Source organism: Symphalangus syndactylus, chromosome 5 (assembly GCF_028878055.3).
Source record: "Symphalangus syndactylus isolate Jambi chromosome 5, NHGRI_mSymSyn1-v2.1_pri, whole genome shotgun sequence".
Lineage (NCBI taxonomy): Eukaryota > Metazoa > Chordata > Mammalia > Primates > Hylobatidae > Symphalangus > Symphalangus syndactylus.
Genome location: NC_072427.2, coordinates 67,483,192 through 67,496,825, shown reverse-complemented (window position 1 = coordinate 67,496,825; position 13,634 = coordinate 67,483,192). Strand labels below are relative to the sequence as shown.

Below are 13,634 nucleotides of genomic sequence, written 5' to 3'. Positions count from 1 at the left end.
CTGTTACCCAGGCTGGAGTGCAGTAATGTGATCTCGGCTCACTGCAACCTCCGCCTCCCGGGTTCAAGCAATCCTTCTGCCTCAGCCTCCCGAGTAGCTGGGATTACAGGTGCGTGCCACCACACCCGGCTAATGTTTTCTATTTTTAGTAGAGATGGGTGTTAGCCCATCATGGTGTTAGCCAGGGTGGTCTCAATCTCCTGACCTTGTGATTCTCCCGCCTCGGCCTTCCAAAGTGCTGGGATTACAGGCGTGAGCCACCATGCCCAGTCCCTTTGACCATTTTTAATTGGATTATTTGTTTTCTGTTAAGTTCTATGAGTTCCTTATACAGTATGGATATTAAACCCTTACCAGATAACGGTTTGCAAATATTTTCTCCGAATCTACAGTCCACCTTTTCATTTTGGTGATCGTTTCCTTTGTTGTGCAGGAACTTTTGGGTTTGATGTAGTCCCACTTGTTCATTTTTGCTTTTCTTGCCTGAGCTTTTGGTGTGATATCTAATCTTTACACTCCTGCTTATCAGAAAGAATGATGATCCCTAGATAAAACAGAGGAAACATACAACAACAAAAAAGAGTTAAGGCTGGTGAATTTGTTTTTGTACATATAATCATGATCTCAATTACTAGCTTTAGTTTGGGTCTTTGTCTTTTTGGTTAGAGCCTTTTTTTTTTTTTTGAGAACCTTCTAGAAATATTCATTTAAGTTTATAAGAGTACTTGACAATGGATTATTTTTGTTTAATGTCCTGAATTATAAAAATACATTTCTCTAGGTTATAAAGCTGCATTACATTTGGAGGAGGATATGTAGCAAAAGAAGGCACCATCAGATCCAATGGTTATTCCTTACTACTATTTTGGGAAATAGACTAAACCAAGTTTGTGTCTATTCATAGAAGAACATCTTATCTATGAATTTAATTTTAATTTGGGAAGAATTAAGGGTAATTCAATTCAGATTTTAAACGTGTTTATATTTAAAATATCTTCTTCCTGCATTATATTAGATCTGAGAATGATCAAGTGAGTACTTGGAAGGGGTTACTGGCTCGCAGCCAGGAAAAGGCCTATATATTCCAAATCTGTTGCTTAGAAACAGAAAGCTGGACTCCAGAGGCCTCCCAGGCTTCTCAGACCTCTTTCACTGAAGCCTGATGTGGGTTATGTTGCCCAGATTACTCCTTTTCATTTCTGCACGGCCTGCCCACACTTCCTTCACCTTTACTCCAAGGCCATCTTTTAAGAGAGGACTTCTCAAGCTACTGTATAAAATCACAAGCACTTCCTATCCCTCTTTGCTGCTTTTATTTTTCTCCTTAATTCTTATCATAACTGAAGATACTAATTTTTTGCTTCTTTGTTCAACATCTGTCTTCCTCTTTAGGATATGAACTCCACGTGGGCAGGGATTTGGTTTTTGTGGTTCACTGCTGTATCTCCAGTGTCTACTACACAGTAGGCATTCAATAAATATGACTCAGTGAAAACCTGTTTATTCTTCAGAGGTCTAATTCACCTCCTCATCAGTCTTCCCAGATTTACCCAGTTATCACCTGCTTATGCTTCTGTAGAACTCTGCTCTCAACAAAATTAACCTCGATTTTGACCTGACATTAAAGCCCACATCTTCCCTCTTTATTATTTCAGAGGTTTTAGAGATACGTATTTTAACAAAGTGTGATCCTGCATATGCACTCTGAAACTCAATTACATACATACAAGTTATGTAAGATTTCCCAGTAGAAAATGTGAAAAACTGGATTTTAATGAACTGTCAGTTCAATGATTCACTAAGATGAAGTTTCAAAAAAACCAGCCAACCAAACCAGTTTAGCTTTAGCCTGACTCCTAACAATGAGCCAGGTTCCTAATTTAAAGAGAGTTTTCAAACTATACTACAAGTCTACAGTAACCAAAACAGCATGGTACTGGTATCAAAACAGAGATACAGACCAATGGAATGGAACAGAGGCCTCAGAAATAACACCAATCTACAACCATCTGATCTTTAACAAACCTGACAAAAACAAGAAATGGGGAAAGGATTCCCTATTTAATAAATGGTGCTGGGAAAACTGGCTAACAATATGTAGAAGGCTGAAACTGGATCCCTTCCTTACACCTTATACAAAAATTAATTCAAGATGGATTAAAGACTTAAGTGGGCCGGGCGTGGTGGCTCACGCTTGTAATCCCAGCACTTTGGGAGGCCGAGGCAGGCGGATCACGAGGTCAGGAGATCGAGACCATGGTGAAACCCCGTCTCTACTAAAAATACAAAAAATTAGCCGGGCGTGGTGGCGGACGCCTGTAGTCCCAGCTACTCGGAGAGGCTGAGGCAGGAGAATGGCGTGAACCCGGGAGGCGGAGCTTGCAGTGAGCCGAGATCGCGCCACTGCACTCCAGCCTGGGCGACAGAGCGAGACTCCATCTCAAAAAAAAAAAAAAAAAAAAAAAGACTTAAGTGTTAGACCTAAAACCATAAAAACCCTAGAAGAAAACCTAGGCAATACCATTCAGGACATAGGCATGGGCAAGGACTTCATGACTAAAATACCAAAAGCAATGGCAACAAAAGCCAAAATTGACAAATGGGATCTAATTAAACTAAAGAGCTTCTGCACAGTGAAAGAAACTACCATCAGAGTGAACAAGCAACCTACAGAATGGGAGAAAATTTTTGCAATCTACCCATCTGACAAAGGGCTAATATCCAGAATCTACAAAGAACTTAAACAAATTTACAAGAGAAAAGCAACCCCATCAAAAAGTGGGCGAAGGATATGAACAGACACTTCTCAAAAGAAGACATTTATGCAGCCAACAGACACATGAAAAAATGTTCATCATCACTGGTCATCAGAGAAATGCAAATCAAAACCACAATGAGATACCGTCTCACACCAGTTAGAATGGCCATCATTAAAAAGTCAGGAAACAACAGGTGCTAGAGAGGATGTGGAGAAATAGGAACACTTTTACACTGTTGGTGGGACTGTAAACTAGTTCAACCATTGTGGAAGACAGTGTGGCGATTCCTTAAGGATCTAGAACTAGAAATACCATTTGACCCAGCCATACCATTACTGGGTATATACCCAAAGGATTATAAATCATGCTACTATAAAGACACATGCACATGTATGTTTATCGCGGCACTATTCACAATAGCAAAGACTTGAAACCAACCCAAATGCCCATCAATGATAGACTGATTAAGAAAATGTGGCACGTATATACCGTGGAATACTATGCAGTCATAAAAAAGGATGAGTTCATGTCCTTTGCAGGGACATGGATGAAGCTGGAAACCATCATTCTAAGCAAACTATCAAAAGGACAGAAAACAAAACACCACATGTTCTCACTCATAGGTGGGAATTGGACAATGAGAACAGTTGGACACAGGGTGGGGAACATCACACACGGGGGCCTGTCATAGGGTGGGGGGCTGGGGGAGGGATAGCATTAGGAGAAATACCCAATGTAAATGACAAGTTGATGGGTGCAACACACCAACATGGCACATGTATACCTATGTAACAAATCTGCACGTTGTGCACATGTACCCTAGAACTTAAATTAAAAAAAAAAAAAAAGAAAAAAAGAGTTTTGTGATCAGTCCTGGCTGCCACATTCAAGATTGGTGTAGAGCGTGTTCAGGAGAGAGGAGACTGAAGACTGCACTATTTGCAAGAATAGGGAATATGTAGCCTGGGAAAGAGAAGACTAGGGGGCATCATAGATGCCCCTAAATACCTGAAGTGCTGTCCTATTGATGGGAAATTGTTTCTTCTATGTGGCCTTAAAGAAAGTTGAAATTACAAGGAAAACTACTTTGGCTCAATGAAAAGGAGAACTTTTTAGCTTGTCGAGGTGGGCTGGGATGGTGTGGTCCTCGAAGGGTTCAGATGTAGGCTGGCATTGGTGGGGTGATGTAGGAGCAGTTTGTGGCTGTGCCCAGTGACTGTCACAGTGGCTTGTCTGGCGAGCCCCTCCCTTGGCTGAGTGAGCTGTTCCTGGTGTACATGCCGCACTCCTCCCTGTCTCCCCAGCCTCCCTTTGTGTGGTGACTGTTGCTGATTGTTTCTTGTTTAAAGTGCCTATGATTTGCTTTATGCCTAAAAATATTTTGTTACTAAGTATTCCAATTTGTTTATTTGATCTTCACACTTCCAGCATTGCAGGAGACTTGTAAATATTGACTTTGCATACACGGAATTTGTATTGTCCACCTTCTTCACTTCTTTCATTCTGGACCATGTCAGACCCTCTATTACCTTGGACACAAACACATGGCAGATAAAAGACAGTGGTGGATATAGAACATGCAGTCAAGTATAATGCTGGGAAAACAGGATTCCAACATACTGGATGATGAGACTTGTGGATGGCTAAATTTGGTGCAGAGAAGAGCACTTCTTCCAAATCCATGTCATTCTCACAGGGAACACTGCAAAAACACTCTACAAAAAGGAAGCCCATTTGAAGGCCCACCTCTTGAATATATATTCTATTCTCCATGTTTTTTTTTTGTTTTTTTTCTTGAGACAGAGTCTTGCTCTGTCACCCAGGCTGGAGTGCAGTGGTGCGACCTCGGCTCACTGCAAGCTCCGCCTCCCGGGTTCACGCCATTCTCCTGCCTCAGCCTCCCGAGTAGCTGGGACTACAGGCGCCCGCCACCACGCCCGGCTAATTTTTTGTATTTTTAGTGGAGACGGGGTTTCACCGTGTTAGCCAGGATGGTCTCGATCTCCTGACCTCGTGATCCGCCCGTCTCGGCCTCCCAAAGTGCTGGGATTACAGGCGTGAGCCACCGCGCCCGGCCCTCCATGTTTTTATTCTTTTTCCTTGCTCCTGTGCCAACCTCTTGCCCACCAGCACGAAGAACAGATTATCTGTGTCTACTCACCGAGGGACCCACAGCTAACATTTCTACCACCCTTTAAGGCTGTGGATAAGTGGTAAACACCTGGAATATCTTTGATTCTTATTGTCTACTTAGAATATCTATACCCTGTTTGGTTCATTTCCTGGCTCAAAGAAGGTGCTCAATAAAAATTTCTTACATGCACAAACTGCTTTCTTAGTTCGAGTTACCATCACCTCTGGCCTGGACTCCTACAGGCCTCTTAAGTAGTCTTTCTGGCCTCCAGTCTTGACCCTTCTTTAGTCAGTTCTTCACATATCCAGTCAGAATTATCTTCCTAACATGCTAATCATTTAATTTCCCGCTTAAAATTCACCTGTGGCTGTCAGGATAAAGTCCAAACTCCTTACCATGGCAACCAAGGCCCCTCATGATCAGATGCCTACCTACCATCTCTCTTGGGCCTCCCGGGCTCTTCACTGTCTGGCTACTGCTCCACTAGACAGCCCTTCTGGTTTATATCACCTTCCAGGATCTTCCAACACACTGGGTTGGGGTAAGCATCTCCTAATGTGTCTCCATGACACCCTATCCTTGCCCCTATAGTGGTTCTTAACATTAAGACTGTAAACCGGCCGGGCGCAGTGGCTCACCCCTGTAATCCCAGCATTTTCGGAGGACGAGGCGGGTGGAACACGAGGTCAGGAGCTCAAGACCAGCCTGGTCAACATAGTGAAAGCCCGTCTCTACTGAAAAAAAAAAAAAAAAAAAAAATTAGCTGGGCGTGGTGGCGGACGCCTGTAATCCCAGCTACTCAGGAGGCTGAGGCAGGAGAATTGCTTGAACCCAGGAGGGGGAGGTTGCAGTGAGCCGAGATCGGGCCATTGCACTCCAGCCTGGGCGACAATGGGAGACTCCATCTGAAAAAAAAAAAAAAAAAAAAAGTGTAAACCTCCTTAAGGTAGAGAACAAATATATGCATCTCAGTCCAGTGTCCGGACAAAAACAGGCTCACTAAATGTCTGTAGAAAGTATAAACGCACCCAGTATATTTATGCCCATTTTACAGGACTCCACTGGTCTTTCCTAGTAGACACACCACACATATGTGGAGTGGGTGGTGGGTGAAGAGTTAACAGTAGTTACTGTTTCCTGCTCTGCCGTTAACAAAACATGATTTTAGAGAACAGAATTGATAATTAAAATTTTAAAAGTCTCCCAAACTAGGACTTATTGGTATTTTGAATGACTTTAAGTTTCTCATTTCATCTTTGCTTTTATAATGTACTATTATTCTCATATATATAGAGACTTTTTTTTAGAGACTCTCTCTCCCTCTCTATATATATATAGATGGGAAATTGTTTCTTCTATGTGGCCTTAAAGAAAGTTGAAATTACAAGGAAATTTACTTTGGCTCAATAAATACTACTTTGGCAAAAAATAAATAAATAAATAAATATATATATATATATATTTTTTTTTTTAGAGTCTCGCTCTTGTTGCCCAGGCTGGAATGCAGTGGCGTGATCTCGGCTCACTCCAACCTCCGCCTCCCGGGTTCAAGTGGTTCTCCTGCCTCAGCCTCCTGAGTAGCTGGGAATACAGGTGCCCACCACCACGCCCAGCTATTTTTTTTTACTTTTCGTAGAGATGGGTTTCTCCACGATGGCCAGGCTGGTCTCAAACTCCTGACCTCAAGTCATCTGCCTGCCTTGGCCTCCCAAAGTGCAGGGATTATAGGCGTGAGCCACCATGCCTGGCCCCCGTGTATAATTTCTAAGTAAAGGTTTAACTTCTTATAAAAATATACCTATAAAAATGACAATTTATATACTTCCACATTAAAAAGTGGTTAAAATGCAGAAACCGGCACTGTAAACCTCATGCATCTCTACTATGGAATACAGAAAAGTGCCTTGAGGTCTGAAACATCTAAGTTCAAATGCTGCATCAGTTCCTTAGGGGTTGTGTCATTTGGGAGCAGTTCCTTGGATGGCTGTGAATGTTAAAAGTGTGATCAGTACCCCATATTGTACTTGGCACATAGTAGGGACTGAAATGTTAGTTCTCTTCCTCTCACTTATGGTTTTAGGGAAATCTGGGAATACAGAGATTCATTAAGGTATCATTTCTTCTTTCACTTTTGAAATAAAAGGCATATTAGCGTCTTAATTCAGTTTTACTTTGATGAAGCCATCTTTTGAGCAATAGATGATTCTTTAAGTATATATGAAAAATGTAATTATGTGTAGTGATATGTACCCCTATTCTCCTTGGTATCTTTTAAAGGAAGTAAAATTGTATTTAAAAATATAAAGGACATAAGAAACAAACTGACAACTGTAATGCCCCAATGAATCCTGAAAATTTATTATTTGGGAGAATATCCAATATTGGTTCTTTGTTTTACAGCTCATAATGATCAGAAAATATACATTTAAAAGAAAGTCAAAGAAAAGAATAATTACATATAATACATATTACAGATTTATTGGTACATAAGCAAAGCAGTACTAAAGGCATATTTATGTGCTCACAATTAGTGAACATGGCAATTTTCTGTTTAAAGCTGCAGCAACTCAAATCCTCCTAGGGTCAATAAAGAAAAACATATTGAGAAATACATTTAGGGCTATCACCATGTCTGGCTGTAAATCTATTTTTTAATCTTTCCCCTCCCCCCATATATATGTATATACTTTATTGCCTTTATATTTCTGCTGGTTTAATATAATTAGTATACTAAATAGTTTTCTGCATTTATTTGGTTTCTAAAAATATATAAAATGCATTGAAAAGAGCTCCTGCAGCTTTCAGGCAGTCACTGTCCTGGCATCGAAAGCTTATTCTGGAGATGTAAAGCAGCAATACCGAATAAATAGTGATTGTTTTGTCTTTTTGATACAGCTGATGGCCTTCACCCCAAACTTAAAAATACTGTAGCAAATACTATAAACATGCAACTTAAAAAAATGAACATAATACAAAAGTAGTAATTATGAGCTAATTTTAATACAATATAAACCAATAAAGACAACTTAGGTAGAAGAGGGATGTGAACACAGCATGGTTATATAAATTAAGGCCCAATTTATGAAAGGCAATGCACAATGGGAACTGTCCATCTGCCCACGCACTTTGCATGCCTGAAATCAAAAGTTTTTGTCTTTTCTGTGTTATTTCCTCAATCCATTGCAGTTCTCTCTTGGAAGATGTTCACAGAAATAGCTTCAAATGAACAGTTTGTTTCTCTAAAGACCATTTTGCTCTTATTCACAGAGAAAATTATCCTTTAATGCAGATGTAAATTACATTTATGCTGTGGAAGCAAGTGCTTACATGTTCTTGTTAGATACTGCTATACTTCACATTTCACACCATAAATTCTATTTTTTTTTTACTGTATTTATATAGTTTTTACTCTATCAGTCTTGCTGTAGCTCTTGTTTATGACTAATTTGAACTATAGGATTGATGATTACCTCACTGATGACTGGGAGAATTAAACAGGTAACTCTTATTAATACCAATTGAAGTCTCATATTATAAAAAAGGCCCTGTGCATCAAGACAAAAAACAAAATGTTATCAAACCAAAATATCTCAGAAGGACAACAAAGGGACTGTGGACACTATGTCCTCAGACAACACTATGGGCCATTCTCTGAGGATGACAGACCCTCAAAAGGTCAAATATACCAATGCTATTCCAAATTATTTCTTGGTAAGATAAAAAGATCTTTAAGTGTATCTAATACTTGTAGAAAATCACAATAAAACAAGTTGCAGTATGATTTTTTTTAAAAAACAAAACATTGTAATCTAATTTAGTATTTAGAACCTGAATATTCCCCCAGATGAAAATTTTATATTTGGTATTTTTGTATACCATTGCCCACTACCCCTCCAAAATGTATCCAAGATGTGGCACTTATCTAACTCATTTGTATTTGCAATAGATAAAAATGATCACAAATATACTAAAGTATCTTCAGATGTTCCTATGAAAACGAGTTTTTTTCCCTCTGAGTCCTAGAAAATATTCCTTAGATATGTGCTTCCAGAAGTAATATAACTAATTAAAAAGTACAGCTTCTCAATGTATTCATCATATTCACATTTCTATACTTTCCTCACCTAGGAAATTTTTTAAAATCTGTAATTAGGCCTATGAAGATTATTTGGCAGCTTGGAAATTCTGATGAAGTTGTCAGAGAGGTTAACTGTGTGATACTCCACTGGGAACCCAAGACTACTACAAGTTGCCAGGATGCTGCTTGTCCTTCCTTAAAGTTATTAGTTTAATTCTGGTAACAATTTATAGTTAAGTTGGATATTGACAGTGTTTTTCACGGTATGCCAAGGCATCTCTGAAACTCTTAATTGCAAAGTTTAATACTGCCTCCAGTTTAACATTTTGACTTAAATAAAATGTGATCAATTTATAAAATGTTTTTCTTTGTGAATAAGATCTTGATTTCTCTGAACAACAACAAAATGACTTTATACAGAATGACTTATTTAAAAATAAGGCATATATTGGGCATATGTAAATCATTACTGTCACAAAAGCTATATTTTTTAATCATCCTAATTTTAAATATAGGTAGACAGAAAATAACTATTATAAATTGTGAGCAAATATGTACAGGTTGTGTTTATTTAGGTAAGAATCATTTACTTCAGTTATTTGCAAAGTAACATAATGGCAAGATCAATTTGATAACTCCAAGAACCCAAAGAAAATCGTATCTTCAGTTGAGGTCCGCCACTTAGCTGCACTAGAAAAGGCAACTCTGCATTATTACTTTCAGTTCTCTAGAAGCTTCTATACAGTCTCATAGCCATTCTTAAAATTTTTCATAGGAAACCTAAGTAGAGCAGCATTGTCAGCATTCACTAAACCAAAGTCAGTCAAATGTGTTAAAACATTCAAAGTTGCCTTCATGCATAAGACATAGCTCTATTGTTACCATGGCATTACTATATTAATCCACGTTCATTTTGTTGCATGTAAATAATACAGAGGATGTAATTTCTTCAGAATTAAAACTACTTTAAATTTCAGATTAAAGTCTTAATTATATTGTACCAAGTCTAACTGGAAGGAATGTAAAAATGGCTAACTGGTGTCTGACTGAATCTGTCTAAATATTACTTGTAAATCTTAGTTAAGTCACTACTCATCAAAAAGGTGTTGACTCATATTTGGTTTTATAAATAAAATAACATATGTACAAATGGAGATTAATGACTTGTAAAAGTCAAGCCTAAAAATAAAAACATATGCTGAATTTGACTTCATATCCTTGCTAAAAAGTACCTAGGTTTAATCTCCTTTCCATCTAAGTGACTGCAAGAAACACAATGGTCCATAATACACAGAGCAAATGATGTGCAAGCAAACCTTACCCACGGCGTGCGCCAACACATCACACATACGAAGCGGGTTATTTTAAAATACATCGCTTAAAGCGATGTTCCTGAAGTAGACCAACCCAGCTTTCAGATATCTATAACTTACATGTTAGATTAATTCTGAAGATCCGTAAGTGTAAATGATAAGACAGGGCAGAAACAAAACACATAATGTATCAGGAAACCCCATGCCTGTTTGGATACATACTTAACAATTACATTTTTGTTCAACAGTGTCTGAAACACTGCAAATGTTTTATACATACAATTTAGCTCATGAAAAATATCTGTTATGCTCTGTGGCCACACATATATTTGGAAATATTGTAAAGGAAAGACTAAATTCCAGATTTAAAAAACCCTGAATTATTTCACCTAATTAAGCAATGGCTAGGACAGTTTCACAGAACAAATGCAAGTGGCTTCCTCTGGAGTTAGTTTCGATGGTGGAGCACCCTAGGACACTTGTGTAGTGTAAATCAGCAATGCATGGATGGAGTCTGGCAACATGCACACAGTCATAATCACCCAATATGTAACGTAAGTCAGTCACAGGATAAGTCAATAAAAATATTAAAACATCAACATTCACACATTAATTGATTACATGAAATAAATTAAACTAAGCCAGTCACAAATTTCTCTTCACTCTTACTTAAGTCATGGTTTATTTATGTATACACACTATATAATACTTTCCTAAAGCTCTCAAAATGCTACAAATAAAAATGAAGGCTTTGCATTATAGCTGCTGGACAAAAATATCAACACTGTTGATGTGTGAAAACAGTTTCTTTGTTCTTTAGCATCAGTGCACAGGGTATGGCTCCAAGTGGTATGCAATTTAGGAGAGAAAAACATACAGCGGCTTGTGGAATAGATCCTCTGTTCATCATTGGCACAAATCAAAAAGGAAGTTTACTGTCCTTGGTACCTCTGTTGGGGCTCCTCCCTAATGACAGATAATGTCATACATATATGCCTTCAGGATTAAAACCAGATGAGATAGGATTCTGCAGAATGCGGAGATTACTGGGGAGCTGCCGAGATGAACCAGGTCGCTTCAGGGACCCAGACTGGAATGGTGCCTCTAAACAGGAAACAAAGAGAGCCACCTGATGAGCTCATCAACTTGGAGTACTTAGCAATCCAAAAAATTAGACTGCTTCCTGCCCCGAAAGGGAAAACTGCATAGAGCAACAATTGCAATCCCCTGTGTGCCCTGGGCTGGGGGAGAAGGCTAAAACCTTCTCAGGTCTCTTTGATAAACTAGTTTTTGTTGATTTGAACAGTGAATGATCTTTACAAAAGGTGAATATTCTGCTTCTGTTTTTGGTTGTTCACACCGTATGCGTACACAGATTTGGAATTGTCTTTTAAATATCAGCACAAATTAATAATAACTTTTAGAAGAAAAAGAAGGAAAAAAAAGGGGCATAAGGAACAGAGAAGCCAAAATTCAAGTTAACAGACTATAACTCATACATACTTCAGAAAAAAATTTTAATAAAGAAGCAGTTTAAAATTAATGATATGACATTCGGTGATTACATGCTCATCTAAGTAAATAAATAACCTAAATGTTACTGGTTTTCCTCTAGAAATGGGAAATATTTTTAAAAAAAGCATTTTTAAGTGTCCCACTTAAAAATTAGCTATGAATGTTAGGGTAATATTTTAACTGAATACAAGTAATTTATTCAAAGTTAAGCAGATGGTCGGGCATGCTTGTTCATGCCTGTCATCCCAGCACTTTGGGAAGCTGAGGCAGGCAGATTGCTCGAGCTGAGGAGTTTGAGACCAGTCTGGGCAACATGATGAAACGTCATCTCTACAAAAAGTACAAAAAAGGACAATCAGCCAGGTATGGTGGCATGCACCTGCAGCCCCGGCTACAGGAGGCTGAGGTAGGAGGGTCACCTGAGCCCAGGAGGTCGAGGCTGCAGTAAGCTGTGGTAACACCCCTGGCATTCCAGCCTGGGTGACACAGTGAGACACTATCTCAAAAAACAAAAACAAAAAAAGTTAAGCAGTGAGAATAAAGGGAAAATAAACCATATTTATCAACATCTTACCCCTTTCAATGTCTGCATGTGAGGCCTCTATTTCAATGGGCTCCGCTGGCAAAACGGTAACTTTTGTCCCCGTCTGCTGGATAAACTGCTGGAGATTGACCTGCCGCAACTCCTTAGTCAACTGCTCCAGTTCCTGTTCTTTGTCCTAGATGGAAATTATTACTTTTTTAAATTTGAGGATTCACTACTACTGGACAGTGCAAGACATCTTTGTGACGATCCATCTGCTAGAGGGGTTAAATGTGGGATATCTACTTTCATAAAAGCACATTTAACAAATCTGGTTTATACTGATACAATGGGCTAAAGAGGTCACTTTCACTCTGTGGTGTAGGCCAAGAAATAAGCCAACGGAAAACAATAGTTTCATTAGTCTGTCCTCTTAAATGTGATGCTTTCCTCTGGAAAACCATTATGCACCCTTCTGAAATAAATATATGTCTATAAACTTTCATTAAAAAACAAAAACAAAAATGGGTTTCTCAGCCTGTAAACTCATTGGTGGAAAATAAAAAGAAAAAAACCCCACAGGTTTTTACCCATCTCTGTGTTACAGCAATCTTGCTAAGCTGGTCACAGATTTACATATTAACCACTTCATATTAACTTATAACTACAAAGTTAATTGTAATTTGTTCCATGGATTTAGAGTTCTTGTTTTTTGTAAGCTGTTTCAATTTTCATGGGATACATTATTGAGATTTATCTTACAGCATGAGGAAAGCAAGATTCCCACAAGATTCTCACTATGGAATTCTTAAATCCTTGACAAAGATCTGAGAACTAGAGTCCTACAGAAGGAGAGCAAGTTTGGACAGCTGGAAAGCTGTAAAAGCAAGGAGGGGCATCCTATTATTTAAACAGTTTTTCATTTCTTTCTTTCCTCTACTGTGTATAAGAAAAAGTACCCCAGCTCTACCCAGGCTGGGTGGGTCTCAAGGATTTGGTAGCAGTTGGGAAGAGATTAGAAGTGAATGATTGTTTTCTCCACTTACTTGAGTGTAGGGGGTACTTGGGGATAGATCAATGTTTGATTATCAGACACTTTTCAGTGGGTAGAGGGATTTACTAGTAACGACTGTGATAAGTTAGTGTTTTCTGTAAGTGACATCAAAAGCAACACAACTTCCACTTGTACCTTTTTTAAATGTCAAAATGAATCCCAATAGTAAAATACTGACAAATTAGAGGCTGACAAGCTTCTACTGCATGAGAAATTCTTGATTTTCAAAATTTGGGTGGTAGTTTTATCTCTTACTAC

The 13,634-nt window shown here is 38.6% G+C and overlaps 1 protein-coding gene across 7 annotated transcripts in view; it reads right to left on the bottom strand.

Moving 5' to 3' along the window:
* Positions 1-220: 220 nt before the first annotated feature.
* Positions 221-13,634, bottom strand: part of RASSF8 (Ras association domain family member 8) — a 124,824-nt gene continuing 111,410 nt past the window's right edge. For 4 of the 7 annotated variants that reach the window (XM_055280320.2, XM_055280322.2, XM_055280321.2 and 1 more), the window contains 2 exons: positions 12,374-12,518; positions 7,236-11,388 (listed from right to left, as the gene is read on the bottom strand). In XM_055280320.2, the coding sequence (XP_055136295.1) occupies positions 11,267-11,388; positions 12,374-12,518 (267 nt within the window). In that variant the 3' untranslated portion in view covers positions 7,236-11,266. Of the gene's footprint in view, positions 545-5,664; positions 5,799-7,235; positions 11,414-12,373; positions 12,519-13,634 lie in introns of those variants that run through there. The other 3 variants (XM_063640295.1, XM_055280323.2, XM_055280324.2) reach the window with 3 other exon arrangements.